Source organism: Ciona intestinalis, chromosome 10 (assembly GCF_000224145.3).
Source record: "Ciona intestinalis chromosome 10, KH, whole genome shotgun sequence".
NCBI classification, from domain to species: domain Eukaryota; kingdom Metazoa; phylum Chordata; class Ascidiacea; order Phlebobranchia; family Cionidae; genus Ciona; species Ciona intestinalis.
In genome coordinates, this window is record NC_020175.2 from 4,368,724 (window position 1) to 4,394,574 (window position 25,851).

A 25,851-nucleotide genomic window follows, 5' to 3' on the forward strand; every position below is an offset into this window, starting at 1 on the left:
TGTAAAATGTTGTAGTAGGCTGTTACACTAGCGGTTACACGCATTTACGCTGCAGTAAAGGTTCAACGAAAGATCCGGTAATGTGTATATCGCATTACTATTAGTTTATATATGGTTGGTTGCTGTAATGCTTAAGCTGAATTTAGGAACTGAAACATTGTCGTAACTTGTTTCCAAAAAGTATCGAAATATTCAGTTGGGGTAAAATGGTTGATGTTTTCTTTCTCTTTTATCGTCCCGTTTGGTAGTAAACAAATATTATTTACAGAATTATATAACCGTATTCTCACAAACGATTTTCAAATATTGCACTAAAAGTGATAACAATTCATAAAAAGTAGAACGTTATAAGTTATAAGCGAAACATGTTTTTAAAAAACTGATGCGGCTGTATCGCATGTTTGTTAAAAAATGGCCGTCTATAGGGGAAACGCTGCACGCCATTTGTATTTTGTCGCTTGATTTTATTTTAAAGGCTTCGATTCAACATAAATACTTTAAATAGACATTTGATGAACGTTTTGACATATTGCGGTTATGCTGTATTAGTCCAACAGCACATTGCGTCTTACTTTCCAATTGCCGGAAAGCTTTAACCTGATTGCCTGTTTCTGGTAGCTGTAAAAACACAGCCGCTGCTGTGCGCATGCGTTTCCCACACTGCCATAGCATGTCGTATGTTTTGGCAGGCAGTGGTGAACACGCCACGATTTTAATCTTTTAGACGAAGGCTGGTGGCTGGCATGGTACCAGACCACTTGAAGAGTCGCCAGCGAGCCTTTCACTGCACGAGGCTCGACTTTTAAGGCCACTTCGCAGGCCCTGACCATGAGCCCCTAAATTAACCTCGGCAGGCGAGTCCATTGTACAGAGCGCTGCATTATACAAAGCACCCAATCTTAGGTTGCGATTGCCGTCAAACAAACACAACGTCGACCTCCGGAACTTTTCTTTTGTGCAACAAGCCGTCTGTGCTTACAGTTCGTTGGAGCAAAGCCAATCACTTCGTCGATTGCGAGCAGTCAGGGTTACAAACTGCTTGCTTAGCCGCACAGAACGACTATGTGTGTGGTAACCTCTAATTCGAGGGTCAATGGCTTGTCAAGGTAATGCAGATTTCTCTATAATGTGACTACGTTTGCTCAGTTTGGCATTATGTTCCTTAATTTCCAAAATTATTCGGTTTTCAGCGCACACACCGTCGCAAAGGCTCACATTAGGCTTGCATGAGGTATCAAAACTTTCTTCAATAAAATATGCGCATTGGTGTTTCCGCATTATTTGTTTCTAATAACTCCGATAGTTTTACAACTGAAATCGCAATACTCAGCGCAATGTAAGCAACCCCACTATCATTGTCTTCCGTAACTCAACACCGGCGCCACTTCGTTCTGTGACGTCACATAGGGGGTGGGACGTAAACTCACACGTGACCGAGTTACCCAATAAGCGCCTCATCGAAGTTTTAATGAGAATTTAGTTGTTTGTCAACAGAACCCGTGGGACAATGTCAAATCCCGCGCTCGAATCGCCTGTGGCCGCATTGCTTACAAACAGGACATGACGTAGCAGACAAAAACCGAGTAATACGTAAACCGACCCCACCTACGAGGTACCCTGACTATTTTTACCCTCGCGTGCGTCACTACTTTAATATAGCTTAGTTTATTTTGGCAACAGTCATTCTGTTCTAATTAGAACAAGTAATCAAAACTCAAAGTCCGCTAAATATCATATAGGAAACCGTATATTTAAATACACACTTAAATTTTAGAATATTTTACTGCTATAGGTTTGTTTCTTTTGCATTGACTAAGTCTATCACATGTGCAACTCCAGGATTTGTCTGACATTTTGCATGAAATATGACTGTCTCGAATTACAAGGGATATACCGTATTATAAATGCGATACTCTTATATTATCTAGCGGCATTTTCCTATTTCATGCATTATACAATAACATGCGGTGTATTTCTATATAGATGCGGTATGCCTATATTTTCATAAAAGTGCGGTATAAGCGCCTTTATTTTCGTAGAAAATGCGGTATGCCCATCATAGACATTTATCTGAATGAAGATTGTGTGAAAATATACGCAGCCCATCCTTAAACGCCTCACCACCATCGGCAGTTGTAACTCGAAAGGTTACTATCGTCCGTTTGTATTACTGGTGATCTCATCCCAGAACGATGTTGACTCACAATTCTCTGTCACGCAAACCGTACAATGTTTACAAATAGATTTTTAAATGGATTTTGCGACATTTGATTTTGTGGTCGAGTGCTAAGCAGTTTTACTGCTTTGTGGCGTTAATTTATGCCTATAGATGCATGGATGAAGTAGTATTGTTCTGTGTGCCCATGGATCTGGTTTTATTTTTTGGATTCCACAAAACTGTCGGTGTACATATTCTATTAGATATTCTACACTTTTGTTGGAAAAATCTATAATCAATAAGGACAAATTGTTAAAAATGGATAAAAAATATACACTGTTAGGTTAAAAAGACGACGCTGCACCAACGCGAGTTTTTTCGCTTGGTTAAAATCGTCTTGTCCACCATAATTGTCAACACACCCTGCACATATATAGAGGCCGAGTTCAAAATTTCCACAAAGCCCAGTTTCCGCCCCAGTGAACAGATCCGCTTTCTAGACAAGCACTCACTGTCGAACAAGCTGTATTGCCCGCAACGACAGGTGTAAACCCAGATGTCTTTTATCGCACGCCTACCAATCTCTTTGCCCTTCTATACACTGCCATCTAAGGGGCACCCAAAAGTTAGAATTTGGGGTTAGACGACCGTGCAATTTTGGCCAAACCTTTTGTTCGAAGCTCGCGTCGACAAAAAGCAAAAGTACACGTTGCAGCGCTTGCCCTTTCGCGGGACTTCAGCAGTCTGTCCCACGGACTGCATTCTCCTTGACGTTTTTACAACGCGCTAAAATTTTACAGACCACTTGCACTGAAACGCCGCTTTAATTAGGTCCATTCCCATTTAGGGCTGTTGTACTTCAAACGCGCCGACAGGCTGACCGTTGCGCTGGGCCTACACGCCCCCTGAAAAGCACAGTCGATATATTTACCCGACCAGAGCAAATATTTGTGATTATTTCATGCAGCTTCTGTGCCGTGAGAAAGTCTGCTTCCACCTGTCCGAATCTCACCCCATAATATGAACACGAACCTTCGGTCAGTAACTGGGTGATGCCTGGACATAGGTCAGGGCAATGGGGTAAGAAATACGTGGGAAACCGGACACTAGCCTACTGAAACCAGCGTTTACAAAGAGGTGCGAAGCCAATAAAACTGACGTGCTTTAATATCCTTTGCGCCACGTCATCTTAGCAAATATTACATCGCTTATTTTAACAAGTCTTAAATTGGTTATTACATTTGTTGAGCTAAAAAAGAGTTAAAACATGGCGGGGGAGTTATACCGGTATTGCTCACTCTTCAAAATGAATTGATTAAATATGGTCATTCATTACTATATAAAATCTTGTTGGAATAAGCTTATGAAATCTTTTATATTGACTTGGTAATACTCCTGTCCCAATTTGCTTGTGTGCGACCGTAGCAGCCGATATTTTCCAATCTACTTTCATGCGAGCGAAATGTGTCGCCAATGTGACAGTAAAAGATATTTTACGACGGAAAGCGAGTCACGCAATAGCACCGGGAGATTTTCTATGAGAAATCTTTCCCCCACCGCATCGCCGTCGGCTGTAACTCCATTTTGTCAACACGCGTACCGTTTGAAGTCGACCCCAAAAACATCCGAGCTTAATATCCAGGGTCGACAAAGTTGCGCCACCTAAATCGAATGTAATCTCGAGAGGTGCTTACCGCCATACAGCAGGCCAGACGTCCGGTAAAACCAAGCAATTTTTCGCACGCCTCTCCATTCATAAAATCGCCCCTTCCCACCGGCCTTGGCGTCGGTATGACCCAGCCCAAACTACTCCAATAGACCTGTATGTATGCAGTCAAGAGCAACGTTGTAAAGCGAGCTCACTATGTGGTCTCTTTAAATCCATGTTTGCCACATACATGTAGACCCGCTGATAATGGATTTCTTCCGACAGTTCTCGCTTCACTGGGCGGAACCAGATCGGCCGTAGTATAGACAGGGCCAACGCCTTTAAACTTTACTGTTAATCACTACCAAGATCAGCGCATCTCAATCACGGCTCTAATTTCACTATACGCTAGACGCACACCGAAGGGTCTTATAGTGTGGGAAGCGTCTCAACCCCACGACCCATGTTTTGTAACATTGCGACAATAGTGTTAGCAAATGAGGTTGAACCCTTCTCTTTTCAAATCAGTTTATATAAACACTGTGATCTAATGGGAAAACGAATAAATCACGCCACAGTCAAATTACGAAATTTAGGCGATGATTTTCTTTTTTCCCAAAAAACAGAATTAAGGAAAAAACTGCAATAAATTTTATGAATCTAACCTCAACCTCGTGCTCATAGAACAGGATGATTCTGTGTAAAGAAATACAGTAAGGATACTGGCTACGAAATACGTTATAGATAAAAATGAAGTTAAACAAGTTTTATAATATAAGAAATATATGTTTCGCCTAAATGGTAGATCGTCAGTCTCTTAATCAAATAGAATTTCTTAGCACAAAGCTTCCATTTTTCAAATCACTTGAAACCTGCAACCAAGTTTCAAATTCCCCAACAGCGCTCAATCACGTTCAAAACTGAGCGCAATACATATAGTTCCAACAGGTCACCCGTAGCCACCGATCACCGCAAAATCCATATCTCTTCCCGTGGAATTTACTTTAGAAACCGTATATGTTTGCGCATGTGCTATCAATCGCCGATGCATTCTCAACGGCAGAATTTCCCAAGTCTTGGAATCAGGTCTTCGCCATTTCGGAAACCGATGGCTCTCGTATACTTGCTCTACGAACGCGTTTTGCAATGGAGCGGATCGGGCATACACGCACCCATAGACCGCTTCTCAATTCTTCAGGTTCCAGGTTGGATTATGGTGTCGCCCGTTTGGGTATTGGGTAATTGCTCCATCGTTAATCTTGCCGATATTTTAGGCTTTTTAAGTGGACTTATTTTGTGGATTGTCGCATTTTTCGACGTGTTTTTGAAAAAATAATATTTCAAAAACTGACTAAGATGAATATCGTTTATTTTATATATTATGGAGTAAGATGAATATCGTTTATTTCGTAATCGTGTTGACGCTATTTAGGAGTGGCGAAATATAACGGTTAAATAACTCTGCAAATATTCTTTGTTTACTATTAAATGTGCCGATAAAATAGAAAATGGAAATCATTTTACCCCAACCCACTATATACTAAACTTTGAAAAAATCTCAATTACTTATAAAAAGCATTTTCTCTCGACTGTTGGAAAAGATGAATCATTTCATCACAAGGGGTTCATTAATTTACATGTATATTGCCGAGGCCAACGATCGGATAGTTAAACTGTCATAACTTCCCGTATGGGTTAATTTTAGAAGCTACGTATTCCATAGACGCTTAGTGACAACAAACACTGGATTTGAAACAAATAAATATTACCCAGCTCTTTCTCTTAAACCCCAAGCCCCAAATACGGAGTTGCCGGCGCCTTAACCCCCTAACCCCCGTTTCCCCTTTGCCGCTGGCACCGGCGCTAGCTCTAATCGCTTTGAGGTTTCGCACAAGCCTCAACTGCATAGAGATTGAGCGGTTCGGCTCGCGGTCGCATTGTTAAGTCACAAGCACCTTTCGGCGTCTCTGCACCGCCGCGTAAAAGCTGTTCCACGTGATTCTGTAACCGTTTCCTTCCAGCAGCACTTGATTCGTGACGTGGAAGGGGAATCCCCGGTAATTGCAGCTAGGAGAAACTGCTGATCGTTGATTGGTCGATATGAGTTTATTTATAGATTAAACTTGAACCTTTTCTCCACAAGCACTTTCCTGCAGTTAGTTTCGTGGTTGAGTTAGAGTAGATCAACGTTTTATTTCCTTTTTTTATAAAACTTAGCAGGCCTAATATGGTTAATGCCTTTCCTAAGAACCTATTAAACCATCCGCATGAAAGCTTTCGTTGAATATATTGCTCGGATTCGTTTATTGTGTTTTCTTATTCGTCCTTTATGCATATTTTTTAGACAGATATTAATTTTTAAAATGCCAATTATTTGGAAAAACACCTGCATTATGGTAAAAATGTTAGACAAATTTCATGAATTAATAAAGTCGAATACATCGCCGGTATTAGTTTAAAACGTGACGTCCTAATCCTAAGTGATTTTACATGTTTGCTGTATATTAAGGCATTTTGTTGTCAAGTGGTTTATTTCCAAAGTTCGAATATTCTGTCGCGACTTCCAAACTTAAAACGAAACACTCCCGACCAAGTTTAAATATTCCATGAGTCAGTCTTAACTTTGTCGCAAGGGGTACCGTATGACGCGTACCTTCTATTCTGGGGAGATCGACCGTGCGAGTTAGCGGTCGGATTATTCCAGCTAACGCAAACAGTTGTAGCCAATGTGACCTCGCATAGGACACAGGGCATTGTAGAAGTACTCGGCACCTGACTTGAAGTTAATGTAGGATGCACTGTAGACAAAAATGCGGTGTTTTTGCGACGAACGACGATTCCCGGTTTGTTACACGGTAGACTTGACGCACGCTAGATAGCCAATACCATATATTGTTCTGGATTGACCAAAAGAATTTTAGGGGTGGCTGTTTTTCTGCTGCGTGTTTTGAAACCCGTATTTTTGGCAAAAAAGTTCATTAGTCCCACATTACTAAGACATGAACCTTCCTACATATTTGTGATTTGTTTCCTGTATAAAAAATGTAAATATAATTTATAACACCACCACCTTCGCGCTGCACAGTTTCGTTTTTTCGCCCCGAATCGATGTAACAAAAAACTAGACCGGAATTTAATTGTCGCTTCCAGCACGAAATTGGTCACAGTCCACTTGCATTTACACGTCGAAAACATCCTCCGTCATCCAGCGCTGCGTATCAAAACTTAAAGGTATAACCCTCTCAACAATCTTACGTTTTCCCTGCGTCCTGTTTAACCTACAACACCGCTTTAGTATTCTCACCCCGATTCAAACCTCCGGCAACAAGATCTCCCAACCTACTATTCGAACCGTTGTGAACTTAAATCAAGTCTCCGCTAAAACAATGGCTTTTCCGTTGTCAATCCATATGTACTACTTTTATTTTACTATCCGTAGAAAGTAAATATAACTACCAGACGTCTCGGTCTGCCTTGTCGCGGTAGATTACATTGTATCCCAACCAAACAACTCCTGTTTATATTTTCACCATTTCGCCCATTACCAAAGCCCCGATATAAACACGGTCCCATGCTATTTATTTTTAATTGCTACTTTCCATTAATTTCGATTAATCTGCTTTTTCCGTCTCTATTTCAAACGCTTACGGTGCAAATGAAAGCCTTTTCCAAGCTTTTTAACTTTGAAGTTTTTTTTAGTAAACAGCATAAGCTTTCGGGTCAAAACGCCAATGACACTAAACGCAAATTTCTTTGTAGGCACTCCCATACTTTACTACCAGCAATATGATATTGATACTTGTGGGTGGGGCGTCTAGTTTGCGCCAAACGATATAATGCTTTTCATTTAAACAGTTCATATTGGTCTTCTATTACAGAGCACCTACATAGTTTTGCGTACTTTTGTTTATAATACGTGACGTTGGTCTGTTTATTTAAACCCAATTCCTGTCTTCATGCAGGTCTTTTTAGCGGGCTAAATTTATACTTACAATGTACAGCTATCGGTATATGCTATAGGTTTTGATGAAATAATCTATATTTTTATTCTTAATAGCAAACACAGAATATTTACAGAAATATATACTCGCATCCTCAATACTCTAAAAAAACGTGTTAATTGTACAAACACGATTGGAAAATATGGAATAATGCGTTCTAACGGTAACGTTTTACCAAACACTGCTATTCAATGCAATACTTAAACGAGTATTTGGATTTGTGTTAAACCGATAGACAGAACAGCGTTAGGTTTTCTAAAACTATCTCCTATGTTTAATCTGTAAGCCTAACGGTATCTTCGTAAAGCTGCAAGCAGTGTCAAGTTACTCTGACATCGTATGCATCCTGCCTTGTGTGAGGATTAAGTCGTAACAGCAGCCCGCGTGCAGCTTTTTGGCATACGCCTATTATACTGGTGATTGATAATCTAACTTGCACGGTATCCTCACAGTGTTGCATGTTTGGATTTTTGAGCAATTGAGACGCAGTATAGTGGTATAAAGCACGGGTCAGTGGTATGACGTATGACTGCTGAATATCTGTTCCCGCATCAAACGATTAAATGCCGCACCATTAGCAGCACGATTTTGCCCATTGAAAATTGGCAAAGGTTATATCAAACTCGAATTGGTGCACGTGAAATTTTAGAAGTGTTACTTCGGGCGTGGCGACCGCAAGCCGTCAAATTTGAACCTCGATAAATCGCTGGGTAAGATTATCGCTTCAGTTTCTAAGCGCCTGTTTTAAAAGGATTATTTCAAGACATCCACAGATCAGCGCCCGTGCCAAATTCATTTTTTCGCGGCACCTTCGGCCTCTCTTTTCCGCGAGCTTTTTTCCCAGCCCTGTGGTTTGTTTCTCTTTTCACGCGACCCATGAAATGGGAGGCCGATATAAATAGCTTCGTGGGTTCCCATACCCCACTTATTCATTCCTACTCTCGCAAGACATACACTGCAACTGCAGCAATAGAAAAATCCAGTTTATCCGAATTTAAATCAAGTGCAAGCATATAGAGAGGACTTTTTGCTTAAATAAACGACAAATCTGATCACCATTGGAGATCGGGAAAAAACAACTCCGCCGGCCGGGAATAAGGACTTTGGAGCCCGCCGATTCGCCATGACGCAAACTGTACCTGATACCTCAGCTTACGTAAAGGTAAATAAATTGAAAATATTTTATAAGTATATTAACAAAAACTTTAAATGCATCTGTGTTATAAAAATGGCTCCAATAACTTTTTTTTACATAATAATTAACTAGAAATAAAGGATTTTCGGTCTCAAAATACGATGTATTTTAAATAGCAGCGTGAACAAATATCCTAATTTCACGCGTAGTGTTATGCTATTGCCAACGTCTACCCGCCGCAACCTTTTTATAGTCGCATCTTCGGCCGAATGCTCACTTAGCCATACATTTGCAAAGTATAGACAGCAGTCAAAAACATCACTATTGAACGGTATAGCCATCAATCGTTTGGAGATTTGCCCAGCCCCCAAAGACTTAGCGCTAGCTGCACTTGGCCCACGAAAGGGTCTATGTTTTTGACCCATTTTAACGGCTGGTTGGTCGCTATTTTTGATGCTCCGGGCCCGGATTAATTTAGTGTAGGTGGGGCAACGCAACGGCGGTAGCATCTGGCGCAGATTCCCTGCTGCCGAGTGATGGAACATGGCCGATAGACCTTGTGACTATTTTCGTCTATGTTTATAGTAATTTAAAATGACATGAAACCGGCATTTTATTGCGAGTTTCCTGTCCCGAAATATCACGCTAATTGATTAAACTACAGTGTAAGGCAGACGAACTACACGCGGTGTTGGACTCATCGTTTTAAAAATCAGGATCCATTTTCGTTAGAAAAACATTTCCAAAATTTCCTGCTCTTCCGCTATTTCAACGCAACCGTATATCGCAAGTACCTGATCTTTTTCCACCTCAGAGCAGTACATGGTACTTACCGCGTACCCCTTGTTTGAATAGGGGGTTAGCACTTTAACCCGCAGGTACCATTTCCCTCGTTCTGGTCTCATCACTGTCTCTTGGCGAGGTTAAAATTGGCTCCAGTTTCGCATCAGGTCGTGTTAAACTGACCGATGAACGCGTTACATAGTCAGTAACTTGTAAAATTGCAATCGACACCGGACCTTTACCGGAGCCATCATCTCCATACCATTTCGACGTACGCGTCAAGTTAACTACTCAAAAGAACCCCAACTGAGCGTGACCCATTATATTCTGTTGTTTTTGTGCTGCACCGCGCTTGCGAAGAGCGAGATATTGCGTCAAGAGTCTCGCGCGTGCGATAGGAACGCTTTCAAGTTACGCTATCAGATTTTAACCCAGACTCAACAAATCATTTCGAATTGTTCATGAGTTTTGCGGTTTAACAGCTCGAGGGGCGACTATTGCTCATTTTCGGAAATAATCGGTCTATCCCAGTCATCCCCTATGCAACGGGAAAGTCACTTAGCGATCTATCAGTATTTGCACACTGGTAGTTTCAGCTACGTTGAAAGAGCATCGCTACTCGTGGAGGGTCAGTCCCGGCTCGAAGCTGTCCTGCTAAAGTGCCCGTAACCGGCCAACAAGCGCCTGCTGTCTGCCTATCAATCGCTCGTTAGTTATCCTACTTACAGCGGCGTTAAAATCTTGTCACGAATGTCGCCACGCAATTAGCCGACACTCAGGTATGGCAGTGCAAACAACTTTAGTTGCAATTAATACTTAAGCAAATACTTGCCAACCAAAAGCAAACATCGCGCCCGGAAAAAAGATATTTTCCCAAAACAACAACACTCACTTTCCAGTTGTAACTCACACTATCCAATACACGCATTAAAACACCCCAGGGTCTTTACTATGCATCGGATGTTATTGGTGTAGTTGTCAAATTATCATAGTTAACTCGCACGCCCCGCAAACCGCAAATTCTATCTCGCCTCTGCAGTTCCGGCGACCCGCGCATGTTTCCGCCAAGGTTAACCGCGATTTTCAACGCGCCCGGAAACCGGCAAAGCAAATCTTGCGCGACCGACGACCCGGTGGGATCACACCTGTCCGTTGCCGATGTTCCGCCGAGTATACCCGCCAACAGTGTTTTCGCCGATTTCGGCGGGAATTCGAGAGCCATATCGCCGCCGAAGTTGGTTTAGCTGCCCCTCGTTTTGGACGCTGAAAAATCGAAGCTTTTAATTAAACCAAACACTTCATTCAGCCATCCGCCATGTACTTGACTCTTGTCTACAAATTCGGTATCCATTTACACCCACCAGTCGAAATGGAGCACCGAAGGAGTCAAAAAACCCAAACAGCGATTTAAATTTAATATTACCGAATTGCATTACCCGCAATGACGCCAAAGACCATAAGTTACAAATAAACAGATAAATCTCCCAATTTCGAAATTTAAATCTAAACAGTCATCAGACGTTGCCGTTTAGGAAACCTATCGATTTAAAACTACAAATCTTCGGTTGTTTTGGGGGCGGTTTAAAGAGAGCGTTCAGCGGCAACTTTTGCCAGTTTCCGGTGGCCTGCGGATCGTGCGCTGCTCGCGTGTCTTGACCACTTTGTTGATATGAGACATCCCGCTTCAATCGTACTCGTTTCTCACTGTGTGGCCTCGCGGACTTCAAAACTCGGTTTCAACTCTTTGTCTTTCTCGCTTATTTACATTGCCTATGATACGGTGATGCTTCCAAAAGCCGAATCCGTACACCTCTTACCTGCGCTTTACGACCGAGACATTGCGCACCCGACGAGATGACGTCATCCATTTTACGGGGACTCCCCGTCTCGTAAGAGTAATTTAAAACCGTAAAATGCAAGACCACCTTGGACTGCGGTTAACGGCCAAACCAGACCCCTAAAGGCCAAAAAGACTTACTTAAAATACACGATTCCCACGCGAGCTGCACCGTTTTTAGCTGAATCTTTTGTTTAATTACACTCCAAACAGATTTGGCCATGCGTTGTGTTGCGATAGGCTACATTACCAGCTCTCGCTAGTCTAACAAAAGAGACAGTGTTTACTGTTGGTTATACCCGAATGCATTAACGCTGTGTGACTGCAGTGAGCTTAAGTTACCATAAAGTAAAGGTTTACACTTTCCGTACAGGTGGTGCGTTCGGCATGATCTCACCCGACTTTCTGTCTCTCCCTTTACCGTTAGGAGCCGTCATAACTTTTATCTTCCTTTTGTTCCCGCCGACGTGACAACTTGACGTGTTTTGATTTGTCTGTGCAAACAAGCCCCGTTGAAAGACAATGGCCCATGTCACACGTGCGGGAAACTGCAAGAGCTTCCGTTGTTTCAATGCTACCAATTATTATTTCGAGTTTCGCCCGAGGACGAACCGCGTTTAAAATAAGGCTGCGGCATCCCAGGTCATAAGGTGAAGCGGTAATAGCGTCCAAACCGACAATACGACCGTCGGCACTTATCATGTGGTTTAGGCCTCCACCCTGTGCTCGCAAGCTTGGACACGGTCCGTTTCCACGGCGACGCTATACGGGTCACGTGGTGCTGTGTTACCCAATCACGGGCAAGATCGGCAGAAATCACTTTCAATGGGAAGATCGTGCAGTTCAGCCCTTCCCTTATCCGATTGCCACCGAAACGTTTTAAGTTCTGCCTCTGTCCTCAACGAAGAACTTTTCCATCGGTACAAGCATACACAACGCCCGATGCGTCACATAACAAACTCGAATCCCCTTTCTAAGTTAAAAGGCACGTAAAGCCACCCCGAATATGCATTGTTAATAGCCCGCATCCAAGTACGGCTACCTTAAACCGCAGTTCCGATTAGCGTCGTCCTAAACACGAAGGAAACACTGTAAAACAAAACCAAAATTTTCTCGCACCGAAGTAGTCATATTGGCAGTCAACCGTTAAAAATAATCCACCATTTTCAATTAAATGCAGCCTTAACCCGGGGTATCTTGTTTTCGTATCAATCACCAAAGCCGTCTTCAAGGCGCCATAGATATGACAAATGGCTTGGGGAACACAACTCCGGTTCCCGGCTTTAAAATTTCGTGCAAACCTCACGTTTTCGAGGGGTGGCGTCAAGCGACGGAATTAACTTTTCAGCTCCTAATAATTGTAACCGACTTTAACTTTTCACCTGTCTGTGTACTTACACATTATAAAGCGTGACCAGTAAATTGCTTATGTGAGATCACAGTTACCTTTATTTCAGGAAGCACTGTCATTGGTCTGCGAAGATAATTCACTTTTTGACGTTTTTCAACATTCCCCAACTTTTAAACCAAGCAACGAAACCCGGTCACTGCTGCTAAAAGAAATCCCTTCACCCTCAAACGTCATCCCAAGCTCTCCCTCTGTTCTGACGTCATTATCGTCTACGGCATCAGTGTCGTCATCAGCGTCGTCACCAGCAATAATGGGCACGTCCCCGGGTTTTCCCATGAACCCAATGGCTGATATGGAAAGTTACAAGTAAGTTACACCCAAATAATTTCTCTCTAAACAAAAACAAAAAAAATTCGGCAATACAGGTTCTAATTTACATTTTTTATTATCACAGTGCTCAGTTCTACCCTAGTTGGGGCCAACAACAAGCAGGCAGCCCCATGATGCAAACTTACGATTCTACAACTAATTACGCAACGGTAAGTGAAAGCATATTCAATGTTATTCTTGCATAAACCTACAACCGATTATGTTTTAAAGCTCCAGTTACAGGCTTTAAGATTATTATAGAGCTATATAGGCACCATATTTTTTTTGTTTCAGATGAAAATATCTTTACATTATAAAAATTCTATCTTAAAACATATCTTTGCAGCCTCCACTCAACTACCCGTGCAATGCAATGTACGGAGTGAAGACAGAAAGATGCGACGGTGCTGGATTTGATCAAGTCAACCCACAAGCAGCAGGGTAAGAATTTATACCAACTTAGCCAATAAACAATTTTAGCCAATAGAAGCACACGCCAACAATGGTAGCATCACCGTGCATCGAACGTGAAATTCTTTGGTTATGATACAAATGATGCCAGCAAAAAGAGTATAAAACTACATTTTTTATGTTTTTAGGCACCCTCTTCCTCAAAGATCACTGCATCCAAATAAAATAAGCAACGGGTCAACTTTCCCAACCGCTCCTGCATCCGGAACTCCGGGAGAAGATCCGAGATCATCAACAGATGGTTTCTCAACATCCGAAGGAAACAAAAAGAACAAAAGAGTTCTTGTGCCCGCAGGTGAAAATATTTTACAGAAATGATTATTATCAGTAGTTTTTATATAGGTTGAAGTAAGTTGTTTTATGTTTTACCCTATTTTATTGTTCATTCGGTAGTAAACAACGAAAATTTACAAAATAATACCTTCACGACTCTAAAAAGACGTTTTAATTCATTTTGACAATGTTTTTTGATCAAAAGCGAACCAATTTTACGAGAAACATAAAATTTTGGGGTTCGCAAATACAAATGTGTATACGGATCTTGTACATAGTTGCGTGAGAACGTTTGAATTATGTATACCTGTTTTATTTTGCGGCTGCGAGAACAATTTAACCCTAGAACGTGGCGGTGGCTTCGAAAATGAAACCGCAGTGAGATTTTAATAGCTTATACGCGTCATAAAATGTGGAGGCACCAAATATTATGTTGATGGCATGAGTTAGACGATTGGGTTCCGTTTGCGACTCATATAATATGGCACGTGGGGCAAAAAGTTGCAACAGTTAATAAATACCGTCGCGAATCACCCCAATATAGAAAGTTTCTATTGCCAACCCTTAAGATACAACAAGCCCTTCGTTAATCTCTGTGTAAACGGCCCACGCACGACAATGAGGTGTCGTAGGATAGATTTGACAGGGGTTGAGACTGGTGGGGCACGACCTGACAACAGACATAAGGTTTGCTACTGTCCGAATTAAACCTGCAACCCACGCGTCCCCTTGCTGTACACAGTACTTGCTAGCGGCGATTACCCAGTGCGCTGACTCATAGTATAATATTAAAAGGCAGAAGTACGTAATTGGTTGGGATGTATACAGCAACAGGTGCATCCCACTTCTGCTATGAACAGCTGAGCAACCAAACCTTTCTTACAACTTGTTTTAAACGGATGCAGCTTCGAGGCCACTTTTCTAATTTAAATCACAAATATGACGGTTCAAGGTTAAGTCTATGTAGCGCATACATGGCTCTTATCCAATAAGAAAAATTGACTATATATAATTTCTACAACCCAACCTAAGAAAAAATGTCTGCTGACGATTTATGTTCATCCCGAATTTTCAAACCAAACATCATAAAAAATACTCTAAGCGCAGGTGCAATGTGGCCCTCTTGCCCTCTATAGCACAGGTCCCCTAATGTGTCTCGACCGTAATGGGCCCCGCCCATATCGAATAACAAGCAAGAGAAAAATCGTCACGAAATCTTTAAGCACAAATTATCATCTTATGTAACCCAAATTAATTTAACAGACTCCAACCGATTTTTAAGTAACCCAATTTTTTAACAGACCCTTTAATTTGGAGTCCATGCCACGTCACTGCATGGTTGGAATGGGTGGTAAATGAATACGGTCTCCATCATATTGATCTCACCAAGTTTAGCTCTGTTACTGGGACCGAACTATGCCGAATGAATGTTGAAGACTTGACAAGATACACGACAAGATATAACAGCGAGGTTCTTGTCCAACACCTTAAGTTTCTAAAGCAGGGTGAGATGGGTTAGAATTTTTAAACAATGCAGCAACGTAAAATATACAATAACGCATTTTAGCAAAGATTTTCTAGAAAAAAAATATTTTTGTTAAATTTCTTTTTTTGAAATCAGCGCGATTTTAAGTATGCAAAGACACTGAAATTATTATCGTTTTTGAGATGTAATAAAACCTTTTTCTTATTTTAGCCGCATTGCACCAACTGCCAGTTATAAAATCCGAAAAACTCGGGACGATGTCGTCTCCACTCACCATCGAAGGTAAGCGTTCTTATACCAACATTATACTTGTACGTGTCAAAACTTGGAGAGAGATCTGAATCGAAACCGAGGCGGTAATTGACCTGGGTCCACTTTCGCTTTGAGCTGTGCCAACGCTTGCATTTCAGAGTGCATTACGTCATATTTAGCTGTGCCCCTAATCCATCGTCGCTTCGAACAATACGATAACTGTGCGCCGCCCCAAAGGCTCCGGATTGCGGTCGGCTATGTTTAGGATCCCGACCGCTTGGCTCGCGGGTCGCTGCCGACGGAGTTGCAATTCGAGGCAAAGCACGACACTTTGGTTACGGTGCCGCGGTTACGGCAAATTGCGGTAGCTTTTGTTTTTGCTCTACGCAACCGGCTAGGAATGCAGCGTCAAGGATAACCGCATTCGCCATACTGCAAAGTGACGTAATTGTTTACACCAAAACACACTCCAAACCGCTGTAATATACTTATGCTCGATGCACCGGTTGCCAAGATTTTTACAACTAAACATTACTCTATAAATTTAACCCGTCGCTATGTCTCATTTAGTGTTCCTTATATAGTTTTACTTTAAATTAACCTTGGATCAAAAAGGGTAAACTTAATAATTTCGATTGAAATTATATAAAAGTTCAAACAGTAAAAGTGGCGCCTAGTTTCGACACGGTTCGTCTGCATTTGACATAACTGCAACAAATCGTTGTAAAACGATTTTAAGTCGCTCCACGCGCTGCGAAAATTAAAACCTCTTCCAATTGTATCGACTCGATTCTTTTAGGCCACTGTGGGATTGTTTTGAAACAAATCCGTACGAAAAATGAAATAAAGCTGCAAAATAACCTCACCACTAATACGCGGCCATTCACCCAAACCATGACCTATATCGAATCACTTAAACTTGCCGTTACTTGCTGCACGGTTCAGTGGGGCGCCATTGAAAACACCCGGGCAGTAAAAGTTCTGCTTCGACTTTGTTGGCCAGCAAACAGTACCGGCCGACAACAATACATTTGGGGCATGCGTGTACAATTATCTTGTGTTGGGTAGTCGCTTGTGCGCGTGGAAATTGAATTACATCAGACGTAGACGGGAAAGCGAACGTATTTTAACATGAACCGTCATTTGTAACTCGACAAAAATGTCTAAAACGACACAAATCTGCTCAAATTTAATTTCAGTTTTCACCTGTTAGTTTTTTTAAGTTATTAGGTGTGTTGTTTTGTAACCATTGCTTTGTATTACTTGCAGATTACAGAGCAATTTACCAAGGATCGGAATCATCTGGTGAAAAACTCTCCGTCGAAGGTAAATATGACGTAATGATATAGTGTATTTTACTCAAACTTTTTTCTAACTTTGGTTTCGAAAAGGGCGTTAAGCTTTTGTTCACTTATTTACACTTTACAGTTAATGCTAATTTGTGTAAGAGCTAACAAATATTTTCATCACAGAAACTTACAACCTCCTTGGTCCACTATGCAGCAGACTTTGCAAGCAAGGTACGGTGATGTTGAAACTAATATTATGAGTTTGGCTCCTCGTTATCAACATTGTTGCAGTCCATTACGTTAGAACAACTGTTTTTCTACTGCCCGAAAAAAATTACCAAAACACAATGCAAGTTTAACCGACAATTGTTCTTTAGGCGGTGGTCAGATCCAACTGTGGCAGTTTCTTCTCGAGTTATTGAGCGATCCAGCGAACGCAACTTGCATTACATGGGAGGGAACGAGTGGAGAGTTTAAAATGGTGGATCCGGATGAGGTGGCTCGTAGATGGGGAGAGAGGAAAAGCAAACCCAACATGAACTATGATAAAATGAGCCGAGCACTCAGGTAGTTATTATATCTCAGTAGATTACATGGCGTCTACACAACATAGTGCTGTAAGAGCATGAGGAGCTTGGATATCTCTGGTGTAAAGAAAATATCAATAAGTTTTTAGTCACTATTTCTTCCGAATTGCAACATCTATTTCTACTTGCAGATATTACTACGACAAGAACATAATGACGAAGGTTCACGGCAAGAGATATGCTTACAAGTTCGACTTCCATGGTCTCGCACAAGCAATACAAGTCACAAACAACTCTGATAGATACGGTTATACTTACACACAGGTAAGCGTCACCAACCTTACGACATCTAACCCTAGTAACCAAATAACTTAACATCTATCCCTACCCCAGACACCTCGTTTACCAAGCTATGCCGAGTCAATGAAGAACTCTTACTCCACTTCGGACACAGAGTCATCATCCGCTCCAAGCTTCCACCTTCCAACCCCGGATGACTCCGTCTTTCCTCAACATCCATTCTCCAGCTCCGGACACCTTCCTCCTCAAATCTACCCGCCTCATTCCTCCGAATACAATGAGCGTCACTCCTGGTCGGAGCACTCCGCTTCCGGTTACTATAGCAACGGGTATGAAGCGCCTCCAAGCATTGGTGAAATCTCCTCAGCAAGAAGCACTTCCTCTGCAGGTGGGTCCGCCGGGGACTTTCCTGACACCCCCTACAACTTCCACCCTCCAAACAATTTCGCCCCATACACAGTACCCCCACAGAATATATCTTCCAATCCTGTGACAACGTCCTACTATTCCACACCGGGACAGTTTGCACCGTCTTCTTACGAAACACCTTATTCTTCGACCATGACGTCGCACAATATGACGTCACAACCAATGACGTCACCGACAAACATGTACACTTGCGGCCAAGAGGCGTATTCGGTCGCTCCTGCAGGCTCGCTACAGCAAAACGCGTATCACAAACCTCTAGAACAGATAAACATAGATTCTGGTGTTTTATACTGAACATACCATAGACAATATCTTCATGAGCTTCTCCACATACTTATTTTCTTGGTGTTTATTTAACGGTTAAACACAATACATTTAGTTACATAGTTCCAAATAACCTTCAGGCATCCTACGCACTGTGCAATTCAAAGTTCAGACTCGTATAGGTCTGTTCCTATTTAACTGCTACATATTGTAAATATTCTGCTTCAGCAGTCCCCTAAAGCACAATCATTATACGTCTTCAAGCGAGTTCTATGTAAGCTGTCTTTACATACTTTCTTCAATTATTGCGGTTACGTATTTATGCATTTTACAATGTCATTGCGACGTTGGTTTTCGCTTATTTTNACAGTGCGGGCACTGCTAAAATACACATTTCGTTTTTTAACCCCGAAAATAATGTTATTTTCCCCCTAACAGCATAAGCGCGATTTTCCCGTACTGTCCATTTAAAAAAAAATGGAAATCAGCTTCCATAATGACATATATTATAGTATGATAGATCATTTCATGTTTTTTGAACGGGCCTATACAAACTTCATACTTTTCTAGAATTGCGTCTTTTTACTGCTACGTTTTCTTCGCTTTTTAATTTTCAATAAAAAGACGAAAAATGCAAAAAAAATGTAATATCAATACTTCAACAAGGCAGTTCTATACCGATTCGCTCATGCATAACCGAGGTCAATGACGTAACAAACCGATAGATTGTTTTACAAGTCCATCGCTGTACAGTGAAACCTATTACCTTCTCTTGTTGGTGATACATCTTGTATAGGGTATATGAGATAGCCGGAGACGCATAATCTGATAAATTGGTACAAGACTGTACAGTTGTTTGCATAGTTCTGGCACCTTTGCTCTGTTCCTTGACAAGGAAGTTACTGGTGTCGGTTTGCGGTGCTGATTGATGGCACGCCTGAACTGCTTTCGGGTGAAGAGCTGTAACAATTAGGCCATCGCAGCCATAACCCCCAACCACATGAATTGCGCGTTTTCTCGCCCCATTTAAACCTCATCTCATATACCCTACTGCCACTTGGAAATAAGATTGACAGTTTCAACAGCAAGGTTTAAACCGTGACAGCAGCAGAAGAGAATGGTGTGAATTATTGCATCCAAAAATACTTGTTGAAAACAGAAATGGGCAACGTTTTTAGCACAAAATCAATTGTATTTGGTGGTTCCACGCCTTTTATCAACTGTCTGGGTTACAAATGGCAACTTTAGCGCTAATTGTTTTAAACGCTAAATATTTTCAAAAGTGTTGATTGCTGGTCGACCACATTGTCAACGCCCACAGCTTGTTTCTGAACCGAAGCTGCCACTTCTAGTTTATTACCAATCATTACACAAACATGGTGTTCAATTCTATTTATGGGTGAGGTGCTTGTCGAGAACCTGGAACTCAGACCAGATTTGGCTCATTACAAATAGCATGCAGTTCATTTGACCTTATATTTTGTGTGATATCAGTATTTTTCCCTTCAAGAAGTCGGTTGTAACTGGGGATCGAAAATGAAAAATGAGCAAGAAAATTAAACCCCTGTATTTTAGGAGCGGTCCAATTTAATGTTGGTTATCTTGCGGTAATTTTTGTTGTCCATATAAGGTACAGTTTCAATCCAGTAGCGTGACACGTGTGTTTTGGAAGTATAAATATTCGTAATTCGATTACAATCATTTGATCAAACTGGTACAATTGTTCAGGACGTGGGAAAATGTTATAGCTCGCCCAAGCTCTCGTTTTGAACTAGTGAGAATAGGCCTGCGTATATCAGTGTAATCTCACACACACTCGACGGCATGAAACAGCACGCTATTGATTATCAATGGCTGATTTTTGCTGTTTATTTTCGCGTGTACTCGACCGTTGGCGATAGGTTTCCGTTTAGGTGTCGGAAGTTCTGTTTTTCCCGTTGCTGGTGACACTGACTTGGTTTATGAAGCTTTTGCGGACTTGCTGAAAAGAATACGGTAGCTTGAACCGCAGTGTGAAGAGTGCGTTTAAGAAATCTGAAAAAAGATGTATTTCGGAGATCGTAATTGACGTGGACGTCGCGTGCTTAGATTATGACGCAACTATCGCGTGACCTGGAGTAAAATCGCGGCTTGCTCCTCCCGAACGTTCACGGGTCCAACCACCCGTATTATTGTGGTTCCGAGCCTTGAATCTCCACGATTCGAAAGCAAACCAGCCATGAAGTGATCTGTCAAAATATGTGTAACAATGTGACCAAACTGAGAGGCGCCTTGGGTCTGAGAATACGCTTGATTCAAAGGTCTAGAAAACAGTTCGCGTTACACGTTCTGGGGAAGCCAGAAGGCGGCAACTTCGACCGTTGGTCGTATTCATAACATGTAGATTATATAGGAAAGATTCACTGTTCGTTGAACCGCTTGCTTTGCCGCAAAGTGAGAGCTTGTTGGACTGTTTGTTCAGCGTGTGGTCGGTTTGTTCAACCTTGCAGCTGAAGACAAAACTGTCGTGGGCAAAAGATTTGCTTTGGCAGACGAGTTGGCTTCGAATTGTTGCTTGTCATTGGCGGGTCACTGCGTATGAGTTATTGGCGTCGCTGCTTATGTTCGATGAATATTTGGAAACTATAAACGGCCTCGGAAAAGTGGAAGCGGCCCAGACGACTCAAAACACGAACACGGATAAAAAACATCCTCATAATGTGAAAGTGCCTACCACACATTCCGGACATCGGGTAATGTAAAAAAATTTAAACCAAAACACAAAGTATTATGGGTGGATATTAAGTGACAACAAAATTGATGTTTGTAAGAGGTTTCTATACCATTGTACTACCATAAATAACATATGTTTTAATATTCAATCAAATAAGACCAGAGAAAAAATGTAAGGTTTTTAAACAAAAATACAAATATATTATTTGTGTTTTAAACAATTAACAGCGGCCAATGGGAGTCGTGAGCATACAGTTTTTATATTTCTTTGGTTGTTATTTATTTAAAAGCAAATGCTGGGACCAGAGAAGGGTATGAAAAAGTGTCCCATCTGCCCCCACCTACTACCTATGAAATATATTGCTAATATTTACCGTTATTTAGTATTCTAAAAAAGGTCGTATGCTATGTCTGAGTTATAAAACGTTTGGATAACATCGCATATTTTTGAAAGAATTTAGAAACACAGCAGATTTAGGAGAAACACTTTTGCGCCTGTAATGATTAAATCTGGAATCAACGTTTTCAACAAAGTGTGAGAATTCCTAAAAGGGCGTATTTCGCTCTCCAGAGAAAGAAGGAACCATGTTTTAGGCAAATTTTGTTCGCAACTTACAAAGATGGATTCTTGTTTCTTTTTTATCTTGAGTTTCATTGCTTTTGTGATAATTAAATCGTCGAATCAACATTTTCGGCAGAGTGTTTTAAATTCCGGCGTCTTGCCCTCCTAAGAGAAAAAAAAACACGTTTTAGGCAACTTTGGATCTACATTCTAAACCAAGAAAGATAGATTTTTGTTTCTTTTTAATATTGGGTTTCTTGCTCGGAATTTTGTGTTGGCTTTCAGTTGCAAGCTTGCATCTCAACTGGCGGTCATTAGTCTGTTTTGCTGGTATGGTTGGTCATTTGGTTTTGTGTTTCTGGTTTGTTTTTGAGCTTTTTACACGCTCATGTTTTGTTCTTGATTTGGTTTTGCACATTTTGATGTGCTTTGCGGGTTGCCGAGTTTGGCATTCGTTGTTGTTGATATTGTTGGGCTTTTATGCCACTCTGTATTTCGGCCAGTGTTGGCGTTTGGTTTCTTATGTGTACTTTGGTTCTATTGAATTTATTATCTGTATAGTAAGTTTCTATAATTTTAATGGGGTAGACGAGGGCAATCTAGAATTTAGTTTCAGATACAGGTTGGGTGCGGCCGAAAATTTGATTACGTCAGCAGTGCTACATTTTTGGGATCCTCGTGTATTCATCAGGAATCTTTGACCTAATGGAATCATTTAAAGGTGGGATTTACGTTACGATAATAAATATTTCGGGGGTAACTTGTTTTTGTCCAATGCAGAAAAATTGACTGGGTATATCCAGTCGTATATAGCCTTTTATGGCAAAGGGTTTGTTATTTGTGTGGGTTCAAATTATTAACACTTGTTTTCATACAGGAAGAAAGTAAAGGTAGAATTGTATCCGGGTCCTGCAGATGGAGAGGACGAAGAGGAGTGGATGGAACACCAGCTTCAACACCAGTACGGTACAAATTGTAGTACTGGTGAACGGTACCGTGAATTTATTACTAGCACGTTAGGGCTTTAGGGGGGAGTTCTCGAGCGTGGGCCAACTTTTTGTTGGTGAGAATAGCTGCACTTCGTGTGTATCATTTTTGTCACTCGCTCGTCCCTTTACGCTTCGTATTTTTGTTGACTTACCACGAAGAGGCTCTCCATAAAAAAGTAAATTTGCGCAACAATGCTGGGTTTAGGGTTATTCTTTTAAGTAGGGCATAGCTCCAAATAACACTTTCTTGCAGGTTGCAAATGGTTTCATTCCCCCCCACATTAGGGATTAGATTTTCTTCTCTTTCTTTTTACAGGTTCTTATTTCTCTGCATAGTTATATTAGAATTGTTGCAGGCAGAATGTCAGTAGTGGTTAACCCAGCAGCGTTGCATAAACACAACTACACAAATAATCCAAATTCAAACACACCAAAACACACAATTCCACTGCTAACTCGTCGGTACCTTGTCGTGGTGCAGTGGCTTTCAAACTAAAGCCGACGATTTTTATATAAAATTATCCAGTATTAATGCAAGTTCTATTTTATAGGATCCCGAACCAATTCAAGCTGGGCGGATGAAAGAAGGAAGAATTATGAAGTTTATGAAATGTGTTTAAATTATTGCACAGTCATGTTTTTATTGTACTTTTAATAAAGCTTGTTGGAAATCTTTCATTGGGTTACTTTAGGGTTATGTATGGTAGAAGAAAGTACATTTAGAATGAGGTATATATGAGGGTGAGGGAAGGTGGGGCGTATTGTTTTGTACCACTATCCGAATATTAAATATGTGCTAAAAATGTCCCGTTTTCCCCCACCCTTATATAACTGAAAACAAAATAATGTAAACGACAAAACGTAAATAAAGTTACGAGGTAAAGTGTTTGGAATGGTGGATTAAGAGAGCTAGGCTGCAAGTGTGTACAAAAGAGCACCAATGTAGAAGTGAAGGCCTATGAGGTTGTGTATTGAGTCTTTGGTTAAGTGGTTTTATTTTATATGGGTATGGAATATGGGACAAGAGTTGGTTTAGGAATCTAAACATCAAATAAACAAAACATGGAAAGTAAACAACACATGGACCAGACAAAAAATAGAGAATTACTATACTGATCGGCATATGTGTTCTTGGGCAAGACATTTAACGGACATTGCTCCATCCCAGCGGTGAGCGGTCACTAAAATTTAAAAAATCATGCAAAATTTAAAAAAAATATATAAAAATTTGGGCAAAAATAGAGAATTACGGTACCGGTCGGCATATGTGACCTTGGGCAAGACACTTAACGGGAATTACTCCAACTCAACGGTCACTAAAATAAAAAAATTCCTGCAAAGTTTTAAAAAAATATATAAATTAAAAAAAAATATAAATTTTTTTTTTTTTAAATACGGAATTACTATACTGGTCGGCATATGTGTCTTTAGACAAGATATTTAACGGACATTGCTCCAACTCAACGGTCACTAAAATTAAAAAATTCAAGCAAAATTTTTAAAAATATATAAAAATTTAAAAAATTGAAAAAAATATAAATTTAAAAATATAATTTTTTTAAAAAAATACGGAATTACTATACTGGTCGGCATATGTGTCCTTGGGCAAGACACTTAACGGACATTGCTCCAACCCAACGGTTACTAAAATTAAAAAATTCCTGCAAAATTTTAAAAAAATATATAAATTAAAAAAAAAAAAAAATATAATTTTTTTAAAAAATACGGAATTACTATACTGGTCGGCATATGTGTCTTTAGACAAGATATTTAACGGACATTGCTCCAACTCAACGGTCACTAAAATTAAAAAAAATCATGAAAAATTTAAAAAAATTATATATAAATTTAAAAAAAAATATAATTTTTTAAAAAATACGGAATTACTATACTGGTCGGCATATGTGTCCTTGGACAAGATACTTAACGGACATTGCTCCAACCCAGCGGTCACTAAAATTAAAAAAATCATGAAAAATTTAAAAAAATATATATAAATTTAAAAAAAAATATATAATTTTTACCAAAAAATACGGAATTACTATACTGGTCGGCATATGTGTCCTTGGGCAAGATACTTAACGGACATTGCTCCAACCCAACGGTCACTAAAATTAAAAAATTCATGCAAAATTTTAAAAAGTATATAAAAATTTGGAAAAATTAGAGAAATACTATACCGGTCGACATATGTGTCCTTGGACAAGACACTTAACGCACATTGCTCCAACCCAGCGGTCACTAAATTTAAAAAAATCATGAAAAATTTAAAAAAAAATATATAAATTTAAAAAAAATATATAATTTTTACAAAAAAATACGGAAATACTATACTGGTCGGCATACGTGTCCTTGGGCAAGACACTTAACGGACATTGCTCCAACCCAGCGGTTACTAAAATTAAAAAATTCCTGCAAAATTTAAAAAAATATATAAATTTTTTTAAAAAATATAATTTTTTTTAAAAAAATACGGAATTACTATACTGGTCGGCATATGTGTCCTTGGGCAAGACACTTAACGGACATTGCTCCAACCGAACGGTCACTAAAATTTAAAAATTCCTGCAAAATTTTAAAAAAATATATAAAAATTTGGAAAAAAACAGAGAAATACGATACCGTTCGACATATGTGTCCTTGGACAAGATATTTAACGCACATTGCTCCAACCCAGCGGTCACTAAATTTTAAAAAATCATGAAAAATTTAAAAAAAATATATGAATTTAAAAAAAAATATAATTTTTACAAAAAAAATACGGAAATACTATACTGGTCGGCATATGTGTCCTTGGGCAAGATATTTTACGGACATTGCTCCAACCCAGCGGTTACTAAAATTAAAAAATTCCTGCAAAATTTTAAAAAATATATAAATTTTTTTAAAAAATATAATTTTTTTTAAAAAAATACGGAATTACTATACTGGTCGGCATATGTGTCCTTGGGCAAGACACTTAACGGACATTGCTCCAACCGAACGGTCACTAAAATTTAAAAATTCATGCAAAAT

General features: G+C 40.2%; 1 protein-coding gene across 5 annotated transcripts in view; it reads left to right on the forward strand.

Annotated features, from left to right (window-relative positions):
• The window catches only part of ets (Ets protein), a 32,813-nt gene extending 13,597 nt beyond the window's left edge, over nt 1-19,216 (forward strand). The window contains exons 1-13 of one of the 5 annotated variants that reach the window (XM_026836218.1): nt 929-1,106; nt 8,756-8,969; nt 13,020-13,279; nt 13,368-13,452; nt 13,629-13,723; nt 13,882-14,048; nt 15,328-15,531; nt 15,723-15,794; nt 17,034-17,090; nt 17,237-17,284; nt 17,431-17,620; nt 17,772-17,904; nt 17,974-19,216. In XM_026836218.1, coding sequence (XP_026692019.1) covers nt 8,931-8,969; nt 13,020-13,279; nt 13,368-13,452; nt 13,629-13,723; nt 13,882-14,048; nt 15,328-15,531; nt 15,723-15,794; nt 17,034-17,090; nt 17,237-17,284; nt 17,431-17,620; nt 17,772-17,904; nt 17,974-18,603 — 1,980 coding nt within the window. In that variant the 5' untranslated portion in view covers nt 929-1,106; nt 8,756-8,930 and the 3' untranslated portion in view covers nt 18,604-19,216. 5 annotated transcript variants of the gene reach the window in all.
• Nucleotides 19,217-25,851: the final 6,635 nt, after the last annotated feature.